Raw genomic sequence first — 27,467 nt, forward strand, 5'->3', positions numbered from 1 at the left:
GTGGCTTAGTGGTAGAGCACTTCAGCTCGCCTGCGAGGGGCCCTGGATTGCACTCCACACTGCAAAAATGAACAGAGGAAAAGAGAATACAGGAACACGGCCCCCCCACACACAGCCAAATCGTGCCTGGGTCTAGAACGGGACTCCTGTACTGCATGGCCAGAAAAGCAGAGGGAATCCCAGCAACCCCACACGCAGGGCTGCTTCAGGCTGCCGGCGGTCCCCTGCACTGGCTCGGGGGCAGTGGTATGTCCCAGCCCCCCTGGCTCAGGGCCCAGTGCCAGCGGAGCCCCGCCCCGCCCCGCCCCGCAGGTCTGCCTCTGCCCGTGCTTGCTCAGGAGCTGCTGGGCCGCTCTAGGCCTCACCGAAGCTGTCTTTGGGCTCTGCTATGCCAGTTCTAAATGGCTAGAGATGGGGACCCGAGGCCCTACTTTGAAGTTGAGGTGTGATGGGGGCAGCTAGCCGGTTCTGTGACGAGGTGATAGCCACAGTGGCTGGACAAGGGAGCTCACCGCTGAGCTGCAGCAGGGTTCCAGCCCCAGCTGAACAAACTTCCTACCTCTCAGCTGGGGTGGCAGTGGGGGGGGGGGGGGCTGCCTAACTTATCTGTCACCAGGAAACTGGAAAGGGGAGCCTGCCAAGTTAATCAGTGCACGCCTGTTGTCCTAACAGCTTTGCTCGGTGCTTAGGCTTAGTAGGACTTAGCTCAGAAGGCAGAAGGAAAGGACAAAGGCTGGCTTATTCCAAGAACCAACCTCCCTCTCCCTCTCTTCCTCCCTTCTCCTCCTCTCCTCCCTCCTTCAAGTACTGGCCAGCTACCCTGGGCCTAGGCCACCTCCCTATCCGAGTGCAGTGAGAGGTTGTCTGTGTGTTTTCTTCAAGTCACTTCGGGGAACACGCCAGATCTTCAGGATCTGCTCAGTGTGGACAGGGCCCCGCGCCAAGCAGCATGGGGCAGGGGTTTCTGCCCCCCCCCCCCCCCCGGGCAACTTTCCTGGAGCCCCGGGGGAGGCGAGGACCCGGACTCTGTCCACCATTGCACAGATGAGCCACCGCTCGCGTGGCTCAGCTCCCAAGGCCCGGAGCGCGGCCTGGTGTCTAACTAGAGTACTTCTGGTCACAGGTCCCCGGGAAAGTTGTGCCTGACGGAAATGCTGCAGCTCTTTCCCGAGTGACGAGGACCTGTTCAACCACGGAGCGAGCTTGGAGTCGGGGGTGCCGTGAACAGAAGCGGGCCACTTCCCCTGCTGGACACAGATCCCCAGGGAAACAAGTCACGTTCTCAGGCTCGGCCCCAGGTGACTGGCTCACGGATGGGCTCGGATTATTTTTTTTAAATGACAGTCTATTTATGTGGTATGGAGGAATCGAACCCAGGGCTTCATGCATGCGAGGCAAGCTCTCTACCGCTAAGCCACCTTCCCAGCCCCTCTGATTTTTTTTTTTTGCCAGTCCCCGGGGCTTGGACTCAGGGCCTGAGCACTGTCCCTGGCTTCTTTTTGCTCAAGGCTAGCACTCTGCCACTTGAGCCACAGCGCCACTTCTGGCCGTTTTCTATGTATGTGGTGCTGGGGAATCGAACCCAGGGCTCCATGTATACGAGGCAAGCACTCTTGCCACTAGGCCATATTCCCCAGCCCTTCTTAATGTCATTTTTTTATACTGGAGTTTGAATATGGGGCTTTTTCGCAAGCACTTCACCCCTGAGCGGGGGCCCCCCCAGTCCTTCTGCTTCTCCACACAGGGCCTCACACTAACTTGCTCCCACCGGCCCCAACCCGCCATCCTCCGCTCTCCACGCCCCTCGTGTGCGCAATCGCCTCCAGCTCTGATGAGGCTGAGGCAGATAGGAGAGGCTGGTCCTCGCAGCTTCCAAGTGTGCCGAGAGCAGTCCGCAGCATCCCGTCCATATTTGGTTTCTTTAGTTTGCATCAGGAACAGTGCCTCCAGGTGAGAGCCCTTCCCTCCGCGCCTGCCAGCGCACAGGGCAAGGACGGGGCTCGCACGCCTGGGACCCGCCCGCCCCGGCCCCGGGCCTGGCCCTGCTCACAGCCCCTGCTCAGGCTGGGCAGGCACCGCACAGACCAGGCCAGAGATTCTTCCAGTTGGTGTTGTCAAGAGGCAGGAAGCTTCCAATTGATTCTCTGCGTCAGGAGCACCGATACATTTTGGAGCTATGTCTGGTTTCCATCTCCCTCTGCGCAACACGTGTCTTAAGAAAAATAAAATTAGAACCAAGGCATAGTTTTGCTATCTTTGGTCTCTTCCTAGAGCTCAAATGTGCCAGGCTTTTGAAGACTCTGACAGCAGCGGGCTGCTCAATTAGCTTTCCAGTGTAGTTAATGATGGCGTGTGTGCAATGTCAGAGTCGCCACTGTCATGATAGTGAACAGAGTCCAGCCCGGGCCGCCCAAGCCCCTGGCGCCAGGCTTTCTGGAAGAAAGACCTCCTAGGGCTGTGGGAGGAGGGGTGCCATCACAGGCTGTCACTTCTTGGCTGGGACAGGAGGCTCAGGTTGCCACCAGAGTAAGGAGCCCGGAACGGAGCTGGGGAGGGAGTGGTTAATACCAAGGAGCTGGGGAGGGAGTGGTTAATGTGACACCACAGGACAGTTGGGCCAGTCCCGCAAAGTGGGCGGAACGAGGAAATGTGCTCTGCCTGTCCTGGTCCCCACAGAGCCCTTGCTGGCCTCTGGGGCCCCTTCAGAGCAGCCCATTGCTACCCACACAGAGCCGGCCTGGGCGGGCTGCACCCTGGGACACTCCTCCTTCCAGGAGGGGCAGGGCCCAGCTCCTGACCCCACCAAGGCACGGGGCGGACCTGACTCGGAGCTGGTTCCTCAGAGCCCGAGAACAAGGAGGGCCCTGCTTCTGGCGCCAGCGCACCTGCTGGTGCTGAGAGCCTGTGTGCGGGACGGGCGAGACTCCTGGAGGCCTTGGCTCGAGCAGGTGTCTCCTTACGCACATATGTGACTTCACTACTAAATGTGGTGATCTCTATCACGTCACAGCAGTGTGACACTACATGGACGCCCTGGGGACACAGGGAGGAAAATGCAGCCATGGAAAAATAAAAAAAGCAACCCCCCCACCCCCGTCCTGGGGCTTGAACTCAGGGCCTGAGCACTGTCCCTGGCTTCTTTTTGCTCAAGGCTAGCACTCTGCCACTTGAGCCACAGCACCACTTCCGGCTTTTTCTATATATGTGGTGCTGAGGAGTCAAACCCAGGGCTTCATGCACGTGAGGCAAGCACTCTACCACTAGGCCACGTTCCCAGCCCCCGGTGGACTTTCTTCGCCATGGACAAGTGAGTTCTGGTCCCCAGAGGGGGTGAGAGGTGTCAGGTACAGCTCAGGTTTAAATCATGTTTATTCCTTCTGTCGTACACTGCTTTTGTGATGTCTATCATGGATGCCAGAACATAAATAAAGGAAGGCTCCGGGGAGCCGCAGGGGCGGGAGGGCGCGTGCACCTGGGAGGCTCAGCCTCCACCAGGCCCCGAGCAGACCTGGGCAGGACAAGCAACACATGGCACAGTCTCCACCATCTTCGCCTTTTAATATAAGATTTGGTTCCATCACTTCTGAGTGTAACATATTTCTTCTAAAAATAGAGCTCTCTGCTTGTTCTAAACTGGTGAAGGGGATAAGGCTGAGAGTAATTCTTGGCAACACTGCCGATGTTTCAGACATGGACAGACCTTGGGGGCTCTGGCCCCCATGGCAGGGATGAGTTCATTTCCAATCCATGGTGCTGAGGACGCGTGACGAAACAATCCACACCCCACCTGAGCCTGCCGTGGAACCCCTGAACACGCAACCGAGCAAAGGCAGTCAACCCCGGCTCAGAGCCGGACGGCGCAGGAGACGGGGACCCTGACACAGGGCCTAGAAGATGGCAGTGTGCCCTTCCCACACGTGGGTTAAGGATGCAGGTGCACAAACACACAAGATGAGGGGCGCAGGGCCGAGGACGCTGAGCTCCGCCCTGCCTGACGCAGACCTGGGCTTAATGCCACGGAAAGGGCTGGGTGGTTTCTCACAATGCAGAGGAGGAGCCGGGTTAGCTCCGGAAGCCGAAGATGCCCTTGATGTACCCTGTGAGGCCGCTCTTGGCCTTCTGCTCCAGTTTGTCCTCCAGCGGGGGGAAGGCCACATGGTTGAGGGCCAGGTCGAAAAACAAAGGCTTGCAAGGGATGGGCTGGAAGCCTGGCGGGAAGTGCACGAGGTTGGCCTGCTTGGTGACCAGGGAAGGGTCCAGGCAGAAAGTCTCGAACCGCTCGACCAGTGGCTGGAAGGCAAATCAAAGGCATTAGCCACAGAAGACATGCGGTGAACACCCACTACGCAGCAGACAGGCAGGGCGGAGTGCATGCGCGGGCGCCTGGCGCGTCCCTGCCTCCCAGGTCAGTCAGTGGCCCCTGGAGGCCGCCAGGGAGTCCCGGTGAGGGCGCTGACCCTCAGGTGTGGCTATAACCAAGCCTCCTCCCCCTTCCGCCCCGGCCGTCCAGCCATCTACTGGGCCACGCGGGCGCCCGGCAGGGCTCTGAGCAAGAGAAGGGGGCCGGCAGGCAAAGGGCGGAGGGCGCTTTGCTCTCCAAACCGTCCTAGTCCTCAAAAGCCAGGCGTACCTTATTGTCCTTCACCTGGGAGGAAGTCTCTGTCTGATGGGCATCGTTGGCATCTGCAAGTGCACAGGGATTCAGTGAGAGCAGGGGCTGTGCGTGCCGGCCACAGCGCACAGCGTGCCCCGACCCCAGAGGCAGCCGCCTGAGCTCATTCCCCCTCCCCCCCGGTGCTGCTGACCAGTGGTGTGAGCACACCAGCAACCGCAGGCCCGCTGCCCGGCCCGGGCGCTGCGGCCTGAGGGAGGGCGCAGGGGAGAAGGGCAGATCTCGAGAGATGGGAAGGCTGGGCCACGGGGACAGCCACAGTGGCGCAGGGCGGGGTAAGAGGGAGGAGGGGCGGGGCGTGGAGGGAGGCAGGCGGGCTCACCCAGGATGGCGGCGGCCTGCAGCGAGCACTTCTCCGAGCGCACTTGAGTGATGAGCTCCTGCACGTCGGGCAGGTCCTGCAACGACACCCAGAACATTCGCTGAGCAGCGGGCAGGGCGGGGCAGGCCAGAGCCCCCCTTCCCCCCCCCCCCCGCGACCCCGCTGGGGTTTTCAGAGCTGTGGGCTTGTCAAGTGGCTCTAGTCAGTGAGCAAACCCATGTCATGGCTTAAGTAACAAGGCTAGCAATAGTGATGAAAAGAGCAATGATTTATCACCCCCAGTTTACAGAACTGCTAACCCCATGCGGCAGAGAACTCTGAGGCACGGACAGACAAGGGCCTCTCCCGAGGGGCAGAGAGGGGACTGAGTCAAGCTCTCGGCCACCGCAGCCCACTTCTGCAAGGCAGTGCCTGGCCTGGGGCCTCAAGCCTGTCGCAGCAGGGCGGAATGGCCTGTCAAGGGCTGGCCACAGACCCGCGCTGCCTCCATTCTCCATCCGCCCCAAACCTCGCAGCGCACGGCGGCGGAGGGGCAGCGGTAAAGAGGCTCCCTGAGCTACGACGGGCGCACTGATTCAGCGCTACACCCATCTGCTCTCCACCCCCCCTTCCTATCAACATCTCTAATTCTAGCACTAATTTTGTTTCCATAGAGATGCGGATCAAACCTGAGGCCTCACACGTTATACATATGATCTAGTTTCTCTGCAACCAAAGAAAGGAATTTATTCCCCTATTTCCTTCCTTTTCCTTTCATTGTATTTTTTTTGGGGGGGCAGGTTCCTGCTATGTAGTGAAGGCTTGAACTCTTCATCCTCAAGCTTCAGCCTTCTTAGTGATGAAACTATTGGTAGGTGCCATCATGCTGGTAGAGATGGCTTCCTTTTTTTCTGTTGATGTTGGTTGTAGGGCTTGAACTCAGGGCCTGGGCACTATCCCTGAATTCTGTTGCTCAAGGCTAGCATTCTAGCCACAATTCTACTTCTTTCTTCCACTTTTCTAGTGGCTAATTAGAAAGAAGAGTCTGTGGGGACTGGATCCTCAGATCTCAGCCTCCTGAGTAGCTAGGATTACAGGTGTGAGCCACCTGCACCTGACTCTGAGATGGCTTTCTATGTCATACCTAAATGTTCTCTAGGCCTGGAGAGTTACAGTGTATAGATCGAGTGCTAGGAAAAGCAGCCCGAGAGGGCTGGGAATATGGCCTACTGGCAAGAGTGCTTGCCTTGTATACATGAAGCCCTGGGTTCAATTCCCCAGCACCACATATACAGAAAACGGCCAAAGCCAGGCGTGGTGATGCACGCCTGTAATCCCAGCTACTCGGAAGGCTGAGCCCAGAGGATCACTTGAGTCCAGGAGTTCTGGGCTGCAGTGTGCTATGCCAATCAGTGTCTGCACAAAGTTCGGCATCAATGTGGTACCTCCTGGGAGCGGATGAATACCAGGTTGCCTAAGGAGGGGTGAAGGGGCCCAAGTCAGAAATGGAGCAGGTCAAAGCTCCCGTGCTGATCAGAAAACGGCCAGAAGTGGCGCTGTGACTCAAGTGGCAGAATGCTAGCCTTGAGCAAAAAGAAGCCAGGGACAGTGCTCAGGCCCTGAGTCCAAGCCCCAGGACTGGGAAGGAAAAAAAAAAAAAAGAAAAAGCAGCCCAAGAAGAAGCCCAGCTGGGCCTACCTGAGGGCCCCTACACCGCCTCACCACACAGTTTCTGGGCTTGGGAACAAGGAAGTGGCAACGGCTCACCTTCAGGCTGTTCTTGAAGGCTCCAGCATCGGAACTGACTTCATTTGCGTATTTCAGAACTCTATCATACAGGACCAGGGCTTCACTCCACTTCTTCACCAAAACGTAGGACTGAGCAATGAAAAAACACCTGGTGGGAGGGAAAGAGCCACAGGATTTCCAGCGTGACTGCCCCACACTGGGGCTTTCCTTGTGCTTTAGCATTCATCTTAGGTTTGGAAAGAGGATTTTTACCCAGGATCACCACTGGACTTCAACCCCCCCCCCCTTAGCAACACCCAGGCTCGCTTGGCTCCTCTACGTCCTCCCCAGCCGTGGGAGAAGGCCACGTGGGTGCTCGTGGACCTGTCTCCCACTTGGAGGCTGACTGCAAAGGGGCGGTTCTCAACAGGAGGATGGCGGCGGGCGGGCAGGGGAGGGGGGAACGTGGTCTACCTGAAGCCTAACTCCCACCCACCACCGTCCACTCACCGTGGAAGCCACACCAGTTCTCTCTGCTTACCCTTTTTCCAAAAACCAAAAGCAAATAAGGTTCTAACCAAAGCTCTGCTTGGCTCACGAGAAGCTGAGCTGGGCGCCGGTGGCCTAATATCCTAGCTACTCAGAAGGCTGGAGGTCTGAGGTCTGCAGCAGTCTAAGGACCGAGGCAGCAAAGCCCGTGAGAGATTAAAGCTGTGGCTTAAAGTAGTAGAGCACTAGCCTTGAGTGAAAGAGCCCAGGGACAGCAGCCAGGCCCTATTAAGTTCAAGCCCCACGACCACCACCACCAACAGAGAAGCGGAGCAGAGCCTGAACAAGGCAGAAGGGGCACGTAAATGGAGATGGGGCCCCTGGGGGCGCCCAAGAGTGCAGGTGAAGGCTGGAAAAGGGGAGGAGCAAAGGATCCTACTCCACACACTGCCTGAACCCCACCCTCGCCTCCCAGCCCACTTCCAGCTGACACACAGCAGATTCGGTTTGACTTCACCCTGATTCAGGGTGGGCGCCCTGGCCGGCGGCCCTGGTTTGCTGATTCGGTTAAGAAGCCCCAATATTTGACTTCCCCCCAATTCAGTGTGGGCGCTCTGGCGTGCAGCCCTGGTTTGTCCACTAGCCCTCCATCCCATGCCAGTCTCTCTCCCAGGGAGGCGGTCTGGAGGAAGAGAACGCCATGTTTAATCTCTAAACCCATGCAGAGTGACCAAGGGGCCCTGGAGGCTGCCGCTGCGACTTCCTATGCACGAGCCAGGTGGGGCGTTCTCGGCACACGGACCGTGCCAGTGGCGTCACCTTCCCTGAGACAGGACACATTCCAGCTTTCCAGTATTGCCAGGATGCCTAGCAACAAAATGCCCGAGGAACATTACCTGTAAGCTTTGAACACCAGGGTCTTGAGACCTATTTCTTTCTGGAAAGCTCTATCCTCTTCCAAGCCAGGAAGCTGCAGCAATTCCACCAGATTCTGCACGACAAAATCAAGAAGAAAATCCATGAGGAGGCCTCAGATTAGTTCCTGCCAGAACTGCTTTTATCTGTTCTTGAAAGAAGACCTCCGTCTTCCCTCAGCTTCCTCAACCATGCCTGTGCAGGGGCAAGTCATCTTATAGTCACCGCAAGCACGGGACTCGCCTTCCCAGACCCCGGCAGGCGTTACCTGCAGAATGATGTCGTAGAGCCGGATCAGGTCTTGGGGCCGGGGGGAGCGCTTGCTGTCGTCCTCCGGCGGCTGCTGCAGCAGCGCCTTCTGCAGACCTTTAGCCATATTCTCGTTCCGCTTGATCGCTGTGGACAGCTTGATGTAGGTCAGGTAGCTGGAATGGAGCACGTGTCAGCTCAGGGCATGCTCAGGGAGGAGCACTGCACCGAGGGGGGACTGACCTCAGGCAGTGCACACGGGGGGCACGTCGCAGCAGGAGTGGCTGGCCTGGCCTCTGGCTCATGGGGCCTGTAACCTGGCAGCAGCTGTTCAGTAGCAAATGTGGAGGGGACCAGAATGAGAGCTTCTGTGAGTGCCAATGTCAGCATCAATAACATTGTGTGTATCTTTTCATAGGAGCAACAGAGCTCGTAAGTTGAAAGGACATTGCTTGTTTTTTGTTTTTGTTGTTACATTTGAAGGTCACTTATCTGATAAGAAATTAATACCTAGAACTACAGTAAGAACTGTATTGAGAACTGTAATTTGCCATGAGACTCTGCTTGTTCTTCAGAAGGCCCATGGGTAGGGAGGGAGGCGTAGCCCAGGTTCCTGTGGGTTGAAGCCAGTTTCTGGAAGGAGGACCAGTTCCATGCCTGGTTTGTTGTGATGATTTGATTGTGAAACACTGAAAGATTAGGTGTGTCTACACCAGTGTTTCCAGAGACAATTAGACAGGGCTCTGGCCTAATGAATGGACCGATCCCTTGATGGACTCATGACACGATGACAGTAATTTGGGAGGTAGTGAAAGCAGGAAGCAGCGCCTAGTTGAAGGCAGTAGGTCACTGCTGGTGAGTCTTTAGGGCAGTATCTTGCCTGGCCCCTTCCTGGCTGGTGAACTATTCTACTCAATCATGCCCTCCCCTCTGAAACCATGGGCCAAAGGAAGTCCTTAACAGCAATGCAAGAGTAACTCATACAGAAAACGGGCAGGAGAATGGGTTGCCGCGGTGACTGAGCTGGGCCTTGTGGTTCTTAGGTCTTGGCAGGTGACTGTGGAGGACTCTGGAAGCGTGCAGAAGTGCTGGAGAAGCCCTGGGCGCTCTGCTGCGAGCTGCACCGGACAGCTGGTTCTGCTGAGAGGTCTGAATACCAGAATGCTGACAGAAACAAGGGTACCAAAGACTGTGCTAGATTTCAGATGGAACAGGGACTCTATTGGGCCGGAGGCCATTTTGTGTTACATCTGGGAAAGAACTTTATTTTGTCTGTGTCCTGATACTTTCTGGGAGACTGAGTTTAAAAGTGATGAAAATTGGGCTGGGGATATGGCCTAGTGCAAGAGTGCTTGTCTCGTATACATGAGGCCTTGGGTTCAATTCCCCAGCACCACATATATAGAAAATAGCCAGAAGTGGCGCTGTGGCTCAAGTGACAGAGTGCTAGCCTTGAGCAAAAAGAAGCCAGGGACAGTGCTCAGGCCCTGAGTCCAAGCCCCAGGACTGCCCCCCCCCAAAAAAAAGTGATGAAAATTATTTGGGGGGCTGGGAATATGGCCTAGTGGCAAGAGTGCTTGTCTCGTATACATGAGGCCCTGGGTTCAATTCCCCAGCACCACATATATGGAAATCGGCCAGAAGGGGCGCTGTGGCTCAGGTGGCAGAGTGCTAGCCTTGAGCGGGAAGAAGCCAGGGACAGTGCTCAGGCCCTGAGTCCAAGGCCCATGGCCAAAAAAAAAAAAAAAAGAAAATTATTTGGCAGAGGAAACTCTAAGACAGCACAGCTGATTCATGGTTATTTCTGCTTTTAGCTAGATTTACAGTGAGACTCAATAGCAAAAAGCAGAGCAGCAATAAACATTCAAGCCCAAAAAGAATGGAGCTCAACGTATGGACAAGGAGGGCACAGGTTAGTGCCATTAATAAGATATCAACAAATTCAGCAGTAGTACTTACTAGACACTACGATAAAAATGAAGAATACAACTTGTGGGGGGGGGTACAGGAAGGAGAAACTGGTAGAGAGTAAGGAAAGGGGTGATATGTCAAAAAAAAAAAAAGTAGTCATTATCTGACTTTGTAACCCATCTGTAACCCTTTATAACAACGGGGAAAAAATCAACTACTTTGTGTGGGGACAGCAGGAAAGATACCTGAGGGCACTGTAAGAACCAGTCAGCCGCACCTACAGCAGGTTCTAGACTGTAGAACTGAACCTTGATTTGGAACACTTTCCCTTACAAAGCAAGAGCTCAAGGAGGCCTGCACAGCTGCCTAGGCAAAGTGTTTGCCTGGCTCAGCTCCCAAGCCACACAGAGGTGGACGCAGCTGTGCTCCAGGGGTCTTGGCTACCGTTGGGGTTGATGGCTGACCCTGCATGACCCAAGCATGAAGAAGACAGGAGTTACAAGGTCATGAGAACTTCCAAGTGCAGCAGGATCAGACTTCCTGCAAAAGGCTCCTGAGAGGAGGAGACCCAAGCCCAAGTGGAGACCCCAGGTGTTGGAGGTGTCAGGAATAGGGAGTGTCTGCTGAGGCAAGCAGCAGGAAGCAAGTACAACTTGCCCACGAGAAAGAGCTTGTGGACTGCAGGACGCAAGGCATGGGGCTCTGGCTACCCAAGCCCACTCAGATCTGTGAGCAAAAGCAGGCCCTGAGTTCAAGCCTCATGACCGACAAAAATAAACAAACAAAAATAAAATAAAATAAAAGTAATAAATCTGGGTGCTGGTGGCTCACACCTGTCATCCTAGCTAAACCCAGGAGTCTGAGTTCTAAGGATTGTGGCTTGAAGCCAGCCTAAGGCAAGAAAGTCCACAAGACTTATCTCCAATTAACTACCAAAAAAAGCTGCAAGTGGAACTTTGGCAAGTAGTAAAGTACTAGCTTTGAACACAAAAGCTCAGGGTCAGATCCTAGGCCCAGAGTTCAAGTCCCAGGATTGGCACCAAGGGAAAAAAAAAAAAAAAAAGCCTGGCGAAGGCAACCTCTTCTACCTCTTGGTATAAAGTCACAGGACTGCACCAATACAAACAGACACAGGCCAGCAGAGCAGAGGAGAGTGCAAGGAAACAGCACCGCGGAGAAAGTGCACCACAGGCGGCACAGAGAGCTTGAGTGGTCAGCACCGCACTGAACACCACCACCCTTACTCAGAAATACTGCGGATGGAGTGAAACCTGAGCTGAGAAGAAACGGGGAAGGGACCGTGGACAACTTTAAAACATTCAGAACTTGGAGGAAAGTAACTTCCAGAGCTTGGCCGAGGGGAGGAGAGAGTGGTTAGCTCTAGAAGAGGACAGGAGTAAGCCAAAGCAGAGGCAGCAAGGAGCCACAAAGTTACTGGTATGGTCCAGCTTTTAAGTTATGCAAAAATCTTAAATCATATATTTAAATATGCAAATGTGGTACACACTTGTATATGATAAAATGCACTTGTAAGCATTAGTATTATTAGTGCATAAACATATGCACTCTTTTGCTCCAATGACACATTTTATAATACTAAAACATCCTTACCTGTGCAGGTATTGGAGATTAGACACTTTCCCCGACTCTCCTTCAAGGGTATAATCTCTCTGTTTCTGTAGAAAGTAAAAGGTAAAAAGTAAAGCTCTTGTTTTGGGCTCTTACTCTCCCCTTCCCGGGTGTGGTCCTCAAGGTGCTCTGAACCAAGATCCTGGTGGCTGGGCTCCGCCGAGGTCAGGATCTGGTAACACAGGAGGAAGTGTCGGGGTCATCCCGTGCTTCTGGCATCCAAAAACTGTCCCTGAGTAAGGGAACTATGAGCAGTGGCCAGCTAAGGCTTCGGGTCCGCTGTGGTCAAAGTCTAAGCCCAAGCATTTGGGGTCTAGGCCTCAGATTCAAGTTCTAGTCCTTGTGCCACGCTATCTCAGTGTGCCTCATGTACCTGGCTGAATTACAGCCCTTAAGACAGCCACATCCTCACTCACCCCCAGACTCACGTGGCCTGGTAGAAAAGATTCTGCAGCTGTGGCTAAGTATCTCTGAATAACCCAGGTAAGCCCACGTAGCCACACCTCCATAGGGGAGGCAGGCAGAAGGGAAGCGCTAGAGAACATGCACGGCTGAAGGCAGAGGCAGAGGAGAGAAGAGGCTGAGCTGCTTGTTTTAAAGATGCGGTGAAGGGTCAAACATGAGGAATGCAGATGGCCCCAAGAAGCCATTAGAATGCTAGGGATGGCTTTTCTCTAGGTTCTCCTCTGGCTTCCAAAAGGAACAGAGCCCAACTCATAGCTGAAATCGTAGCTGTATAGGAGGCTGAGATTGTGCAGGTCCAAGTTCTAGGACAGCAGGGGCAGAAAAGTGTAACTTCTAACAGGTACTGGGGGCTCGTGCCTTTAATCCTAGCTAGCTACAGGAAGCTGGACACTGGAGGATCAAGATTCAAAGCCAGCCAGGGCAGAGGAGTCCTCCAGATTCGATGTCCAATTAACAGCAAAATGCCAAACTGGAGGTGCATCTCAAGTGGCAGGGTGCCAAACACGAGGGAAAAGCCTCACCATTGACGCGTGGGCCACACACGCACGCACACTCACCCCCACACAGCTGGGGGTGTGCCTCACCAGTAGAGATCCTGTCTAGCAAACTTGTCCAAATTTAAACCCCAGTAAATAAATTAAATAAATGAAACAAAAAAATGTAGTAGTATTAACAAGGCAGTAGGGGACAGATGTGTTTTATGTCACCACATTGCTCCCCATCTGTGGTGCGTGCTCAGCTCCGGGGGACCCCTGGTGAAGGAGGAGGGAAGGAGGGGAGGAGGGTGGAGGGAGAAGGCAGCTATGTGGGTGAAGGAAGCATACACAACACGTAACGGCAGCCTGTGGAACATTCTCTCAAGGCACAGTGGCAGATGCCACTAAAAACATGTATTTGCTTTGTGATGTTTTTAACTGTGAGGAAAACTACACAAATAAAATGCCTGAGACAATGCTTGAAATTATTTAATGGGCACGCCGAGTTTCAGTGGTACAAAATGAACTGAGTTCTAGAGATGGATGATGGTGCTGGCTGTGCAACATTATGAATGTGTTCATTACGCCTAACGAGTACATTTAAAAATAGTTAAGGCCAACTGGGTGTGGTGGCTCATACCTGTAATCAAAGCTACTTGAACAACTGAGACAGAGAGGACGAGGAGTAGAGGCAGTCCAGACAAAAAGTTCTCCAGATCCCACTTCAACCAATAAAAAGCTAGGCAAGCGGACACTCGCCTGCCATTCTAGCTACCCTGAAGTGCAAGCAGGAGGACTGCCGTCCAAACCGGCTCAGGCAAAAATAAAAAAAACTCTTTAAAAAACAATGAAAGGGAGAAGGGCTCCGGGCACAGCTCAAGCATAGAAAGGCTGCTAAATAAGTATGGACTTTGGGACAAAGCCACATGTGTGCGTGTGCGCGTGCATTATGGTCTTGGGGCTTGAACTCAAGGCCTGGGCACCGTCCCTCAGCTTTTGTGCTCAAGGCTAGCACTCTACCACTTGAGCCACAGCTCCACTTCTGGCTTTCTGGTGATTAAAGAGTTTCACAGACCTTCCTGCACCAGCTGGCTTCCAACTGTGATGCTCTCTAGGACACAGGTGGCTCAGGCCTGTCATCCTAGTTACTCAGGAGGCTGCCATCTGAGGATCAAAGCCAGCCCCACAGGAAGATCCATGAGCTTTTTCTTTTTTTCTTTGCCAATCCTGGGGCATGGACTCAGGACCTGAGCACTGTCCCTGGCTTCTTTTTGCTCAAGGCTAGCACTTTACCTCTTGAGCCACAGTGCTACTTCAAGGCTTTTTCTGTTTATGTGGGGCTTCATACATGCCAGGCAAGCACTCTACCATTAAGCCACATTCCCAGCCCCTCTTTTTTTTTTGGTTAGTTGTGTGAGCTCTTCAGCTCAAGGCTAGTGCTCTATCACTTTGAGCCACAGCGCCATGTGCAGTTTCCTGGTGGTTAATTGGAGATAAGAGTCTCATGGTCTGGCTTTGAACTGTGATCATCAGGTATCAGCCTCCTGAGTAGCTAGGATTACAGGTATGAGCCACTGGCACCCAGCTTCCATGAGACTCCAATTAATCACCAAAAAGCCAGTTAGTCACCAAAAAGCCAGAAGTGGTACTCTGGCACAAATGGTAGAACACTAACTAGACTTAAGCAAAAAACAAAAAAACAAAAAAACAACTCAGGGACAGTGCCCAAACCCTGAGTTCAAGCCCCAGGACTGGGAAAAAAAATCCAATGTGGTATATTTTGCTATTTGCATTTCACAATAACAATAATAATAACAACAATAATAAATCTAACTACTCAGGCTAAGATCTGAGGATCACAGCTCAAAGCCAGGCCAGGCAGAAAAATCTATGACACTCTTATTACTAATTAGCAAGCAAATACTTGAAAGTGGAGCTGTGGCTCAAGTTGTAGAATGATAGCCTTGAGCAAAAAAATTTAAAAAACCAGTGCCCTGACCCTGCGTTCAAGTCCCAGTACTGGGACTGACACACAAGAAATAATATTAGCTGGGCATGGTGACACAGGCTTATTATACCAGCTACTAAAGAGGCTAAAGCAAGAGATAGCAAGTTCGAAACCAACCTGGGCAGCTTATTAAGACTGTTTCAAAATAAAATTGAAGGGAAAAAAAACAAACACTAGGTGTGTACCCCAGTGGTAGAGCACTTGCTTAACATGAGCAAGGCCCTGGGTTCAATCCCCAGCTTTGGAAAAAAAACAAAATTTAAAGGCAATACTTCATTAATTACGAAGCAGAAACTGTAGCTGCTAGTGTCAGGAACTTAGAGATCATAGAGCTGTGTGCACTAGGCTGTGTGGGCACCTGTGAGTCAGGCTTTGGAAAGCAGGTGGCTTTCAGAGAAGTGAAAAAGGACAGATCATGCAGGTGTGAGAGGGATGCAAGCAAGATAAGCAGAGGCTTATTGAGCAAGGGAAAGAGGAGCGGCTGAGGCCAAGACCCTGGAACATGGCAAAGCACAGGCCAACAGAGGTGGGCGCCTGCTGCAGGAGCCCGCCTGTACTTGCCACACCAGTGATCTTGAAAGCAGGGCATACAAAAGGAGTGTGCAATAGAAGAAAATTAGAACTCACAATGTTTTTTTTTTTTTTGGCCAGTCCTGGGCCTTGGACTCAGGGCCTGAGCACTGTCCCTGGCTTCTTCCCGCTCAAGGCTAGCACTCTGCCACTTGAGCCACAGCGCCGCTTCCTGTATATGTGGTGCTGGGGAATCGAACCTAGGGCCTCGTGTATCCGAGGCAGGCACTCTTGCCACTAGGCTATATCCCCAGCCCCCTGGATTCTTTTTGCTCAAGGCTAGCACTCTGCCACTTGAGCCACAGCACCACTTCTGGCCGTTTTCTATATATGTGGTGCTGGGGAATTGAACCCAGGGCTTCGTGTATATACGAGGCAAGCACTTTACCACTAGGCCATATTTCCAGCCTCACAATGTTATTTTAATGCATATTATGTTACAAATCAGTTGAACAATAAGGCATAGAATTCATAAGTAAACAACATATTTCACTCAGTCTTACAGGGTACATCAGCATAAAAGTTTGGAGACCTAGGGGGATCAATGGACTTTGTATATTTAAATGGCATTTTGGAAGATTCAAGCAGTAAAGAGACCTTTCTAGAAGTCTGTAGTAAAATAAAAACAAAAACAAAAACCACCAGGTGAAACCAGGTATGTGCTACCTGCCTGGATTATCAGCATTTGAGAGGCTGAGGCTGGAGAATCATCAGTTCAAGCCCAGCCTTAGCTAATGAATGAGACCTGTCTCAACCAAAAACAGATTAGAGACATGATAAAGGGAGAATAAGCAGTGTTGTTCTGAAGTTTTCAGTTTCCAGGCTGGAATGGATCTCAGTGACAATGTTAGAAGAAAGGAAGTAAAGATTTGAGCACAAGTGGAGAATAGTATAAAGAACAGGATGTTGAAAAATGAGCTTCTCAACCTGCCAGAGTCCAGAACACCCCAGTAGTTAACAAACGATGCACTGAGACCCCTGGGACCACGCTGAGAACAAGACAGACAGAGGGGCACCCGAGTCAAGGACAAGGGGTGTGGAGCTGATGGTTCTCCTACCTGATCAGGCTTGAGCTCCTCCCGCACAGCCTGGATGGCGTCTCGACATTCACTGAGCATGGACTCAAACAGACGCTCCTTGGTTTCGTCACTTTCAGCCTAGACCAGGGCAGAATGGAGAGAAACTTTGAGCAAACCATAGCATTCAATCTGCAGTAGGGCAGAACATCAATTTGATCCTCCCACACACCACACATGCACACATGTGCATGCACCTTTTTGTTCCCAATCTGAGTTTTTTTGTTGTTGTTGTTGCCAGTCCTGGGGCTTGGACTCAGGGCCTGGGCACTCTCCCGGGCTTCTTTTTACTCAAGGTAGCACTCTACTGCTTGAGCCACAGCTCCACTTCTGGCCTTTTCTATATATGTGGTGCTGAGGAATCGAACCCAGGGCTTCATGTATGCAAGGCAAGCACTCTGCCCCTAGGCCACATTCCCAGCCCCCTGAGTTCCTGTTAATGTCACTGTTCTCCTCTTTGAACTCAGTGTCTGATGGCTGCTTTAGCTCACTGGCTGCCAGCTACCACCTTAGCCAGGCCTCTAACCTCTCACTGCTTTCTACTTACCCATTGCTCACACAGAAGGGGAACTACACAAAGTGAGGGAATGGAAGAAGCTTTGTTTTTAAGTGCTCTGGAACTATGCAGACAGCTGTTGCCCGTTTTCTATATTATGTGGTGTTGAGGAATCGAACCCAAGGTTTCATGTATACAAGGCAAGCACTCTTGCCACTAGGCCATATTCCCAGCCCAGCATCAAACTTTCCTGACCTTTCCTTCAATGCTTGTACCTGTGGTAGAGACCAGCACCTGGTACTCCATAGGTGCCCACAGACTGTTTGGGGGAGTGCTCCCTCATGCTGAAACATAGCACACCAGAAGTCTCCTTTCTTGTTCCAGAACTGTTGCAATCTACTGTATGCCAAAAGAATTGACAGATGTGACCCAACTTGCCAATTCTCAACTTCTTTTCGTTCAAGCAAGTAATAAACATTACAAATCAATTCCCAACCAGAAAAGGCATTTCTCCCCAATGTCACACCAGGCTCTCTTCCCATGACACTGTACTCTGATGCTCCAGTAGCTACGCTGCCCACAACTGAGGAGCCTTAGACCATAGACTCTGCACACGCCTTGGACAGGTGCCACCTGCTGCTACACAGCTGGGGTAAGTGAAAAGTGATTCATTAACCGAATACCTGCCAAACCACATTGTCATCCTAAAGAATCTGGCTGAGCAGGTGGGAATAGAGGAAAGGCAGAAAGGAGAGGAACCTGCATTACTGGCAGATCCTCTGTGAAATTCAAACATTAACGTTCCATCATTATATTGACTTTCCACAGAAACCATTATAGAATCTGAAGAAAGTCTTAACATTTAATGACCTCTGAAGCACCACAAAAGAAAGGCCAGTATGCCCACTCCTTTGAGAGATTTGAAAACAAACAAACAAACAAAAAAAAAACCCAACCAAACATACTTTCTTTTCCTACAAACTCTTAAGTGGGGGCTGGGAATATGGCCTAGTGGCAAGAGTGCTTGACTCATATACATGAAGCCCTGGGTTCGATTCCCCAAGAATCACATATATACAAAAGGCCAGAAGTGGCGCTGTGGCTCAAGTGGTAGAGTGCTAACCTTGAGCAAAAAGAAGCCAGGGACAGTGCTCAGGCCCTGAGTCCAAAGCCCAGGACTGGCAAAAAAAAAAATAAAAAGTTAAAAAAAAGAAGCCTTAAGTGCCAGGTGCCAGTGGCTCAGGCCTGTAATCCTAGTGATCTCAGGAGGCTGAGATCTGAGGATCGCGATTCAAAGCCAGCCAACCTGGGCAGGAAAGTCCACAAAACACTTATCTCCAATTAACCACTAGGAAACCAGAAGTGGCACCATGGCTCCAAGTGGTAGAGCACTAGCCTTGAGCTGAAGAGCTCAGAGACAGTGCCCAGGCCCAGATTTCAAGAGCCCCAGGACCAAAGAAGAAAAATGAAGAAGAAAAAAGACTCTTACTTTTTTCCCAGTTTCCAGTGTTACAAAAATAAAAATAAAAAATCTCCTCTGCAAATTACCAAACCTAAACCAAACACAAAGGTCCACTTACGGGTCACTTGACATTCCTGCTGCTCACTAACTTGTAAACAAATCAGAGGCACAGGCATCCTAGAACTGGAAGCACGTGTGGTCCCATCGCTCACCTTTACACAGAGCACAGCCACTGCCTAACAGTGCTTTCTATCTGCCCAGCCCAATGCAGTGGTGTCACCACATGTGGCTACTCAGCACCTGCATAAACCAGTGCTGATGTGTGCTACTTTAAATGGAACCAGCCACACATGTCAAGGAGTTCTTGCACCATTCAAAGAAGCTCTAGGGCAAAAACACGTCACAAAACAATTAAATGCCTGGTGCCAGTAGCTCACACTATAATCCTAGCTACTCAGGAAGCTGAGAACTGAAGGTTGCAATTAGAAGCAAGCCCAGGCGGGAAAGTATGAGACTCTCCTCTCCAGATGACCGTCAAAAAAGCTGGAAGTGGAGCTGTGGCTCAAGTAGTAGTGCACTTGCCTTGAACAAAAAAAGCTCAGCAACAGTACAGGTAGGCCCTGAGTTCAAGCTCCAAGACCAGCACAAAAATTTAGAAAAGATAATATGAATCTCCTTGGTACTGATCATGAAATCAAACAGCCTGTCATATGTACCAGAGCGCCACTGTCAACAAGAAGGATGAAATTCAGCATCAGTTAGAACATGCAACCAGACCAAAAGGCCACTAGCACTCCTTTTCAGATAGCTCAGGCAATGGATAATGGCAGGAAAAAAAACCCTTTATTTTATATCAGCTACACAGGATCTTCTCCTTTCCTACTGGTAGAGCATGGATCAAATTTAAAAAGTAAAACAATTCCAGAATGCCAAACCTCTCTACTGCCACGCATTACCTCTGTGTGCTGGGACAGTCAGCCTCCGCCTCGGGGTGTGGGACATGATCAAGTTTCTGCACTGCTCACACAATTCTAAGTTCCACTGGGGATGTTACCAAGCCACCAACAGCAACAAAGAGCAAAGAGCACGTCTGAAGGGGAGGAGTGGTTCAGAGCCCACTAGCAGAACGCTGAGAAGAACTTGTTATGATTCTCCAGTGCCAGGTGCAAATGGCTCCACACAGGAAGCCCTAAAAATATTTTACTGCTTACACTTTATTCTAAGACCTACATTCGATGTCAAGATCACTCACAATGAGACACACCTTCAACATGTAGAGGCAGGGTGCCTCTCATCTAATCGCCAGCCTTCCACTCCTGCTACTGAGCCAACAAAGACACGTTGAAGACCAGAAGCAAAGTCCCTGAAGGATAAAAGCCCACACGGAGGACTCATACGCCAGAAATAATACGCTACTCAATAGTCCTAATAAGTCCTTTCCATGAAAGGTGAAACACTGAGGATGTGCCTCAGGTTCTCTTCTCAAGCTGGGAAGCCAGGAATCCAGGCAGGCTAGCTAACGAGTATGGAGGACACCAGGCTGATGTGTGCCTGCTATTAGATTCCCAGATTGTTTTCACCTATCCGTAGAAATTGCTGGAAGATGGGTGTGTGATTAAGAGACAGACAAGGCAAGTCTGGCCACATTCCCACCACACCTATGAGTATGGAGCAAGTGGGAACTGAACCACACCCACCCAGGGAGGTGAGAAAGAAACACAGGGGAAGAAGGGGACAAACCTAACTAGAGTTGTTTTTAGGAAAAGGATACATACATAGCTTCCCTTCTGCTTAAACATCAAGAACTTAACCAGGGGGCTGGGGATATGGCCTAGTGGCAAGAGTGCTCGCCTCGTATACATGAGGCCCTGGGTTCAATTCCCCAGCACCACATATACAGAAAATGGCCAGAAGTGGCGCTGTGGCTCAAGTGGCAAGTGCTAGCCTTGAGCAAAAAGAAGCCAGGGACGGTGCTCAGGCCCTGAGTCCAAGCCCCAGGACTGGCCAAAAAAAAAAAAGAGCTTAACCAGGTGTGGGCATGGTGGGGCGTGCCTATAATCTCAGGATGAGACAGGCTGAGAGAATTTTCAGATCAAGACTGGTCTGAACCATATATCAAGATCCTGTGGGGCTGGGAATGTGGCCTAGTGGTAAAGTGCTTGTCGTCTGGTATACATGAAGCCCTGGGTTTGATTCCTCGGCACCACATATATAGAAAAAGCCAGAAGTGGCGCTGTGGCTCAAGTGGCAGAGTGCTAGCCTTGAGCAAAAGAACCCAGGGACAGTGCTCAGGCCCTGAGTCCAAGCCCCATGACTGGCAAAAAAACAACAACACAACAAAAAAAGATCCTGTGAAAGACAAACAAAAAAAGCCCACCAAAAACAACCAGAACTTGAGGATAAGAATCCTCAAGCTGGTAGATATTAAAATCTCCCCCAAAACCTTATAATACAACCATTAGTGACACTGCAAGAATGATCAAGTATTAGGAATATAAGATAGAAGTAAAATAAGAGGGGCTGGGAATATGGCCTAGTGGCAAGAGTGCTTGCCTCCAACACATGAAGCTCTCGGTTTGATTCCCAAGCACCACATATATGGAAAACGGCCAGAAGGGGTGCTGTGGCTCAGGTGGCAGAGTGCTAGCCTTGAGTGGGAAGAAGCCAGGGACAGTGCTCAGGCCCTGAGTCCAAGGCCCAGGACTGGCCAAAAAAAAAGAAGTAAAATAAGAGCATTTGAAAGGTGAAGACTAGTAGCTTGGCTAAAGAGAATAAGGATTTTGCAACTCTATTTTGACAGTTAACTCTTGTTTGTTTGTTTTTTGCCAGTCCTGGGGCTTGAACTCAGGGCCTGAGCACTGTTCCTGGCTTCTTTTTGCTTAAGGCTAGCACTCTACCTCTTGAGCCACAGCACCACTTCTGGCTTTTTTTCTATATATGTGGTGCTGAGGAATTGAACCCAGGGCTTCATGTATGGGAGGCAAGCACTCTACCACTAGGCCATCTCCCCAGCCCAGCTAGTTAACTCTTAATTCAAGTCTTTTTAATGTAATACTTTACCTCCATTAATTATTTCTAACTTCCATTCTTTAAAAAAAAAAAAAACCCACTGTTAAAACCTCTATAAGCAAACAAACTAGAGCTAAGAATTTGTGTTCCAGTTCTTTGAGGATGGCAGGGGGGATAAAAGGCACTGAAACTAAGTAGTGTGTATCTCTAAGGCAGGGCTCTGGTTCCCAAGGTAGAGAATAATATAACATAACATTGAAAACTGTCAGGCACTGTGTTAGATCTAGCCAAATAATCTGACAGCAGCACTATGGGGCAATTTTAAAGATTAACTTCAACGGTCCAAAGGGCATTTCCCCATATGTAATAACCATGAATCATTCAATGGGTATGGATATGTAATCAATCAGTTACAGTGCAAGACCTGACATCTAAGGATTTTCTTTTTTTTACTACTTGCTAGTACTAGTACTTGAGGTAAGCTTTCATGGTCATGGCTGATGGTTTTTTCTTTTTTTTAATAGGTTGTAGGGCTTGAACTCAGGGCCTGTGCGCTGTCCCTGAGCTTTTTGCTAAAGGCTAGTGTTCTACCACTTTGAGCAGTTCCACTTCCCATTTTGGGGTGGTTAATTGGAGATAAGAGTCTCACAGACTTTCCTACCCAAACTGGCTTCTAACCAGGATCTTCAGATCTCAGTCACCAGCTAGGATTACAAGTGTGAGCTGCTGGCACCCAGCCTATTTTTGCTTTTTGAATCAAACATCTTCCTAGTATCATCTCCCCAGGGCTGGGATTACAGATGTGCAATACCACACCTGGCTTATTCACATATGCTAAAGATGGATATTGAGGGCTGGGAATGTGGCTTAGTGGTAGAGTATTTGCTTAGCATGCATGAAACCATGCAATACCACATAAACAGAAAAAAAAAAAAAAGAAAAAAGCTGGAAGTGGCCCTGTGGCCCAAGTGGTAGAGTGCTAGCCTTGAGCAAAGTTCATGGACAGTGCCCAGGCCTTGAGTCGAAGCCTAGGACTATCCAAATAAAAGTGTGAGCTTAGCTTACACAAAGCGCCGGATTCAACTGTCAGCACAAACCAATCAAAACTACCACAGTATCTTCTAAATGTGAAGGATTCACGTTTTTTGTTGTTTGGTTTTTTTCTCTGTCATGGGGCTTGGACTCTGGGCCTGGGTGCTGGTCCCTGAGCTCTTCAGCTCAAAGCTAGTGCTCTACCACTTTGCGCGACAGCACCACTGCCGGTTTTCTGCTGGTTAATTGGAGATAGGCGTCTCATGGTCTTTCCTGCCTGGGCTGGCTTTAAAACACAGTCCTCAGGATTACAAGCATGAGTCACCAGTGCCCGGCAAGGTTTGTTTTATAATCACTTAAACACTGGGTTTTGCTGGCCTTTAGGAGCCTCCAATTAATGTGTACCTATGCCCTCATACACTTCCTATTCAAACTAGAATTTGCCCCATTGTCTTTTGGTGCCTGCTCCAGCACTCAAGCAATGTTTTTTTTATTTTCCCCCAGCACTGACAACTTAATAAGAAAATGTACCTAATCTCATAACTAAAATAGTTGCTAGCAAAGCCCTAGTCCAGAGGAGGAACTGTAGTCCAACTGTACCAATGAAGTGCTCCCTGAAGAGTTCCTTGGACTTTAATGAAAAAACTTTTCTATTATTGTCACTGAAGCAAATAAAAGGGAAATGAGAGGGCAAAATGCAACACAGAGAAGGACATCATCTTCAGTTGCTAGAAGCAACTCAGGACCCTAAGTGGCCATTTTAGAGTAAGTCCCTAAAGAATTTGGATACTTACCACAGTTAACAAGATGCCCACTATCTTCCAACATAAATGATCTGGGGCTCAAGGGACGACTGAGAAGTCTTAGAAACTCCTCCAATCCCTACTGAGCCACGGTCAACAGCCCAACTTAATACCCAGCAGCTGGGTATCAGTGGCTCACCTATAATCCTAGCTACTAAGGAGGCTGAGATCTGAGGGTCAAGGTTCAAAGCCAGACCAGGCTGGCTACAAAACTACTCCATCCCCCCTCCCCCCCACTGCCAAAACAAAAAAAGCCAGAAGTATCACTGTGGCTCAAGAGGTAGAGCAATAGCCTTGAGCAAAAAAGGTCAGGGACAGCGCCCAGGACCTGAGTTCAAGCTCCTCACATGGAGGAGCTCTAATATATGGTCTGTCTCCTACAAACTGAGATTATCAAGATCTCTCTTATCTTTGGGGATACATTTGGTTATCCACAGCCACAAACAGGTAATTATATCAATATGTAGCTTCAAGTACAGCTTTACATGAATATTGCACATATACCAGATGCAAAACAAGATATTCCGGTTTAACTAGGCTCTTCAGAAAATGCCCAGAAATTCAAGAGGTGAACCTTTAGGGCGAGAGGGTGAGGACCAAGGATTAGGGAACAACAGCTGTGCTGCTGCACCTCCTGCTGGGCCACCTATGTCCCTTCCTTTGCGCTCACCTTTATTATTTTTTTTCCTCCAATCCTGGACACTGTCCCTGAGCTCCTTTTGCTCAAGGCTAGAGCATTGTACCATTTGAGCCACAGTGCCACATCTGGCCTTTTCTGTGATTTAACTGCAGACCAGAGTTTCACAGACTTACTTACCTACACGGGCGGGCTTTGAAATGCAGGCATCAGATCTCAGCGTCCTGAGTAGCTAGGATTACAGGCGTGAGGCAACAGCGCCTGGCTTATAACTGCTTTTTGTTTTGTTTTGGTCTTTGCTTTTCTGGTAGTGGGGATTGAACACAGGATGTTGCACTTAGCACTTTGCCACTGAGCTACACCCCAGCTCTCACCATTCTTTTTGCCTTATGATTGTCAATTTCTTTGCCCTGTAAACATAATGCTCCTATAAGATTGGTTTTCAAAGTAACTATCAAGATGATACATTTTCAGACTTCGCAACTCCCAAACAGCTTTGTTATAAATTCTTGTTTTATGAGAAAGGAACAAAGGAACACCATAAACCAATGCATTGTGAATATTTAGGTCCACTTCCAGACAGGAAGCAGAGAAAGCCGGATAGGCCCTTCCTCCTCACCTGGGCGATGGCGGCTTCGTTGTCAGCCAGTCCCAATAAAAAGATCCTCACTTTGTCGATCTTCACTGGAACGGTTCTCCCTCTCCATTCCACTTCACTCATGGTAGCTGCCTGCTTGGCTCGAGTCTGAGTGATTAAGGCCTGAAAAGAAGTTTAAAAGTTAAAACTCTAATTGGGGACATGAGTGACAATTTATCTCCTTTTATTTATTTATTTATTTAGCCAATCCTGGGGCTTGGAGTCAGGGCCTGAGCACTGTCCCTGGCTTCTTTTTGCTCAAGTCTAGCACTCTGCTACTTGAGCCACAGCACCACTTCTGGCCATTTTCTATATATGTGGTGCTGGGGAATTGAACCCAGGGTTTCACGCATGGGAGGCAAGCACTCTTGCCACTAGACCATATCCCCAGCCCTCTATCTACTTCTATAACTAACATTGCCCTCTTAGTAAGAGAAGAAGGATACAAAGTTCTGCTAATCATCTTCTTTCCTTTTTCCATTCCTTTCTCTCTCCTTCGTGTGTGTGTGTGTGCGTGTGTGTGTGTGTGTGTGTGTGTGTGTGTTGGTATAGGAGCTTAAATTGGACCTGAGTGCTGTTTGCCCACTGAGTTTTTTTGCCCAAGGTTAGAGCTCTACCACTTGAGCTCTAAGTCCACTTCCAGCATTTTATAGTTAATTGGAGACAAGAGTCTCACCATCTTTTCTGCCCAGCCTGGCATTGAACAGAGATCTTTTTTTTTTTTTTTTTTTTTTTGCCAGTCCTGGGGCTTGGGACTCAGGGCCTGAGCACTGTCCCTGGCTTCTTTTTGCTCAAGGCTAGCTAGCACTCTGCCACTTGAGCCACAGCACCACTTCTGGCCATTTTCTGTGTATGTGGTGCTGGGGAATCGAACCCAGGGCCTCATGTATATGAGGCAGGCACTCTTGCCACTAGGCCATATCCCCAGCCTGAACAGAGATCTTAAGATCTCAGTTTTCTGAGTAGGGAGGATTACAGACCGGAGCCACCAGCACCGGTCCTTACTTTCTTTTCTGTGCAAAGGATTAAGCCTAGAGCCTCACACTTGCTAGGAAAGCACCTGTACCACTTGAGCCACAGATCCTCAGCTATTCTTTCTACACTGTGGTTTTTTTGTTTTGTTTTGTTTTTTTGCCAGTCCTGGGCCTTGGACTCAGGGCCTGAGCACTGTCCCTGGCTTCTTCTTGCTCAAGGCTAGCACTCTGCCACTTGAGCCACAGCGCCGCTTCTGGCCGTTTTCTGTATATGTGGTGCTGGGGAATCGAACCTAGGGCCTCGTGTATCCGAGGCAGGCACTCTTGCCACTAGGCCATATCCCCAGCCCCTCTACTTTGTGTTTTTGTATTTTGCCAGTTCTGGGGCTTGAACTCAGGGCCTGAGCACTGTCCCTGGATTCTTTTTGCTGAAGGCTTAAAGTGGGGCCTGAGTGTTGTCCTTGAGCTTTTTTGCCCAAGGCTAGCACTCTACCACTTGAGCCACAGCACCACTTCTGGCCGTTTTCTATATATGTGGTGCTAGGGAATCAAACCCAGGGCTTCATGTATACAAGGCAAGCACTTTACCACTAGGCCATATTCCCAGCCCTGTCTACACTGTGTTTTGAAATTGGTTCAAGCCAATTTTGCCTAGGCTGGCTTAAAACTCAGAATCCTCTTCCTCTTGCCGCCAGAACAGCTGAGATTACAGTTGTGTACCAATCCCTCTGGCCTATTTAAATCTAATGTATCTACTTTTCTACGAATCAACAGAAAAGCTGAATATTTAAAAATAGTAAAACGTCGGGGGCTGGGAACATGGCCTAGTGGTAGAGTGCTTGCTTTGTATACACGAAGCCCTGGGTTCAATTCCTCAGCACCACATATATAGAAAAGGACAGAAGTGGCGCTGTGGCTCAAGTGGCAGAGTGCTAGCCTTGAGCAAAAAGAAGCCAGGAACAGTGCTCAGGCCCTGAGATCAAGCCCCAGGACTGGCAAAAAAAAAAGTAAAATGTACTTTGTTAAAAATACATGCTGGGAGGCTGGGAATATGGCCTAGTGGCAAGAGTGCTTGTCTCGTGCACATGAAGCTCTGATTCAATTTCCCAGCACCACATATACGGAAAATGGCCAGAAGGGGCACTGTGGCTCAGGTGGCAGAATGCTAGCCTTGAGTGGGAAGAAGCCAGGGATGGTGCTCAGGCCCTGAGTCCAAGGCCCAGGACTGGCCAAAAAAAACCCAAAAAAACAAAAAAACATGCTGGGGCTGGGAATATGGTCTAGTGGCAAGAGTGCTTGCCTCCTACACATGAAGCTCTCGGTTCGATTCCCAAGCACCACATATATGGAAAACGGCCAGAAGGGGCGCTGTGGCTCAGGTGGCAGAGTGCTAGCCTTGAGCGGGAAGAAGCCAGGGACAGTGCTCAGGCCCTGAGATCAAGCCCCAGGACTGGCAAAAAAAAAAGTAAAATGTACTTTGTTAAAAATACATGCTGGGAGGCTGGGAATATGGCCTAGTGGCAAGAGTGCTTGTCTCGTGCACATGAAGCTCTGATTCAATTTCCCAGCACCACATATACGGAAAATGGCCAGAAGGGGCACTGTGGCTCAGGTGGCAGAATGCTAGCCTTGAGTGGGAAGAAGCCAGGGATGGTGCTCAGGCCCTGAGTCCAAGGCCCAGGACTGGCCAAAAAAAAACCAAAAAAACAAAAAAACATGCTGGGGCTGGGAATATGGTCTAGTGGCAAGAGTGCTTGCCTCCTACACATGAAGCTCTCGGTTCGATTCCCAAGCACCACATATATGGAAAACGGCCAGAAGGGGCGCTGTGGCTCAGGTGGCAGAGTGCTAGCCTTGAGCGGGAAGAAGCCAGGGACAGTGCTCAGGCCCTGAGTCCAAGGCCCAGAACTGGCAAAAAAAAAAAAAAA

At 50.2% G+C, this 27,467-nt stretch overlaps 1 protein-coding gene across 1 annotated transcript in view; it reads right to left on the reverse strand.

The window, feature by feature from the left end:
* Window positions 1-3,541: 3,541 nt before the first annotated feature.
* The window catches only part of Srp68 (signal recognition particle 68), a 35,736-nt gene continuing 11,810 nt past the window's right edge, over window positions 3,542-27,467 (reverse strand). Inside the window, exons 8-16 of the mRNA XM_048364971.1 lie at window positions 24,548-24,688; window positions 16,472-16,570; window positions 11,877-11,941; window positions 8,374-8,530; window positions 8,087-8,181; window positions 6,741-6,870; window positions 4,995-5,070; window positions 4,631-4,683; window positions 3,542-4,290 (exon numbers count right to left, since the gene is read on the reverse strand). Coding sequence (XP_048220928.1) covers window positions 4,063-4,290; window positions 4,631-4,683; window positions 4,995-5,070; window positions 6,741-6,870; window positions 8,087-8,181; window positions 8,374-8,530; window positions 11,877-11,941; window positions 16,472-16,570; window positions 24,548-24,688 — 1,044 coding nt within the window. The 3' untranslated portion in view covers window positions 3,542-4,062. The remainder of the gene's footprint in view (window positions 4,291-4,630; window positions 4,684-4,994; window positions 5,071-6,740; window positions 6,871-8,086; window positions 8,182-8,373; window positions 8,531-11,876; window positions 11,942-16,471; window positions 16,571-24,547; window positions 24,689-27,467) is intronic.

The sequence above is a fragment of the Perognathus longimembris genome, chromosome 17 (assembly GCF_023159225.1).
Source record: "Perognathus longimembris pacificus isolate PPM17 chromosome 17, ASM2315922v1, whole genome shotgun sequence".
Lineage (NCBI taxonomy): Eukaryota > Metazoa > Chordata > Mammalia > Rodentia > Heteromyidae > Perognathus > Perognathus longimembris.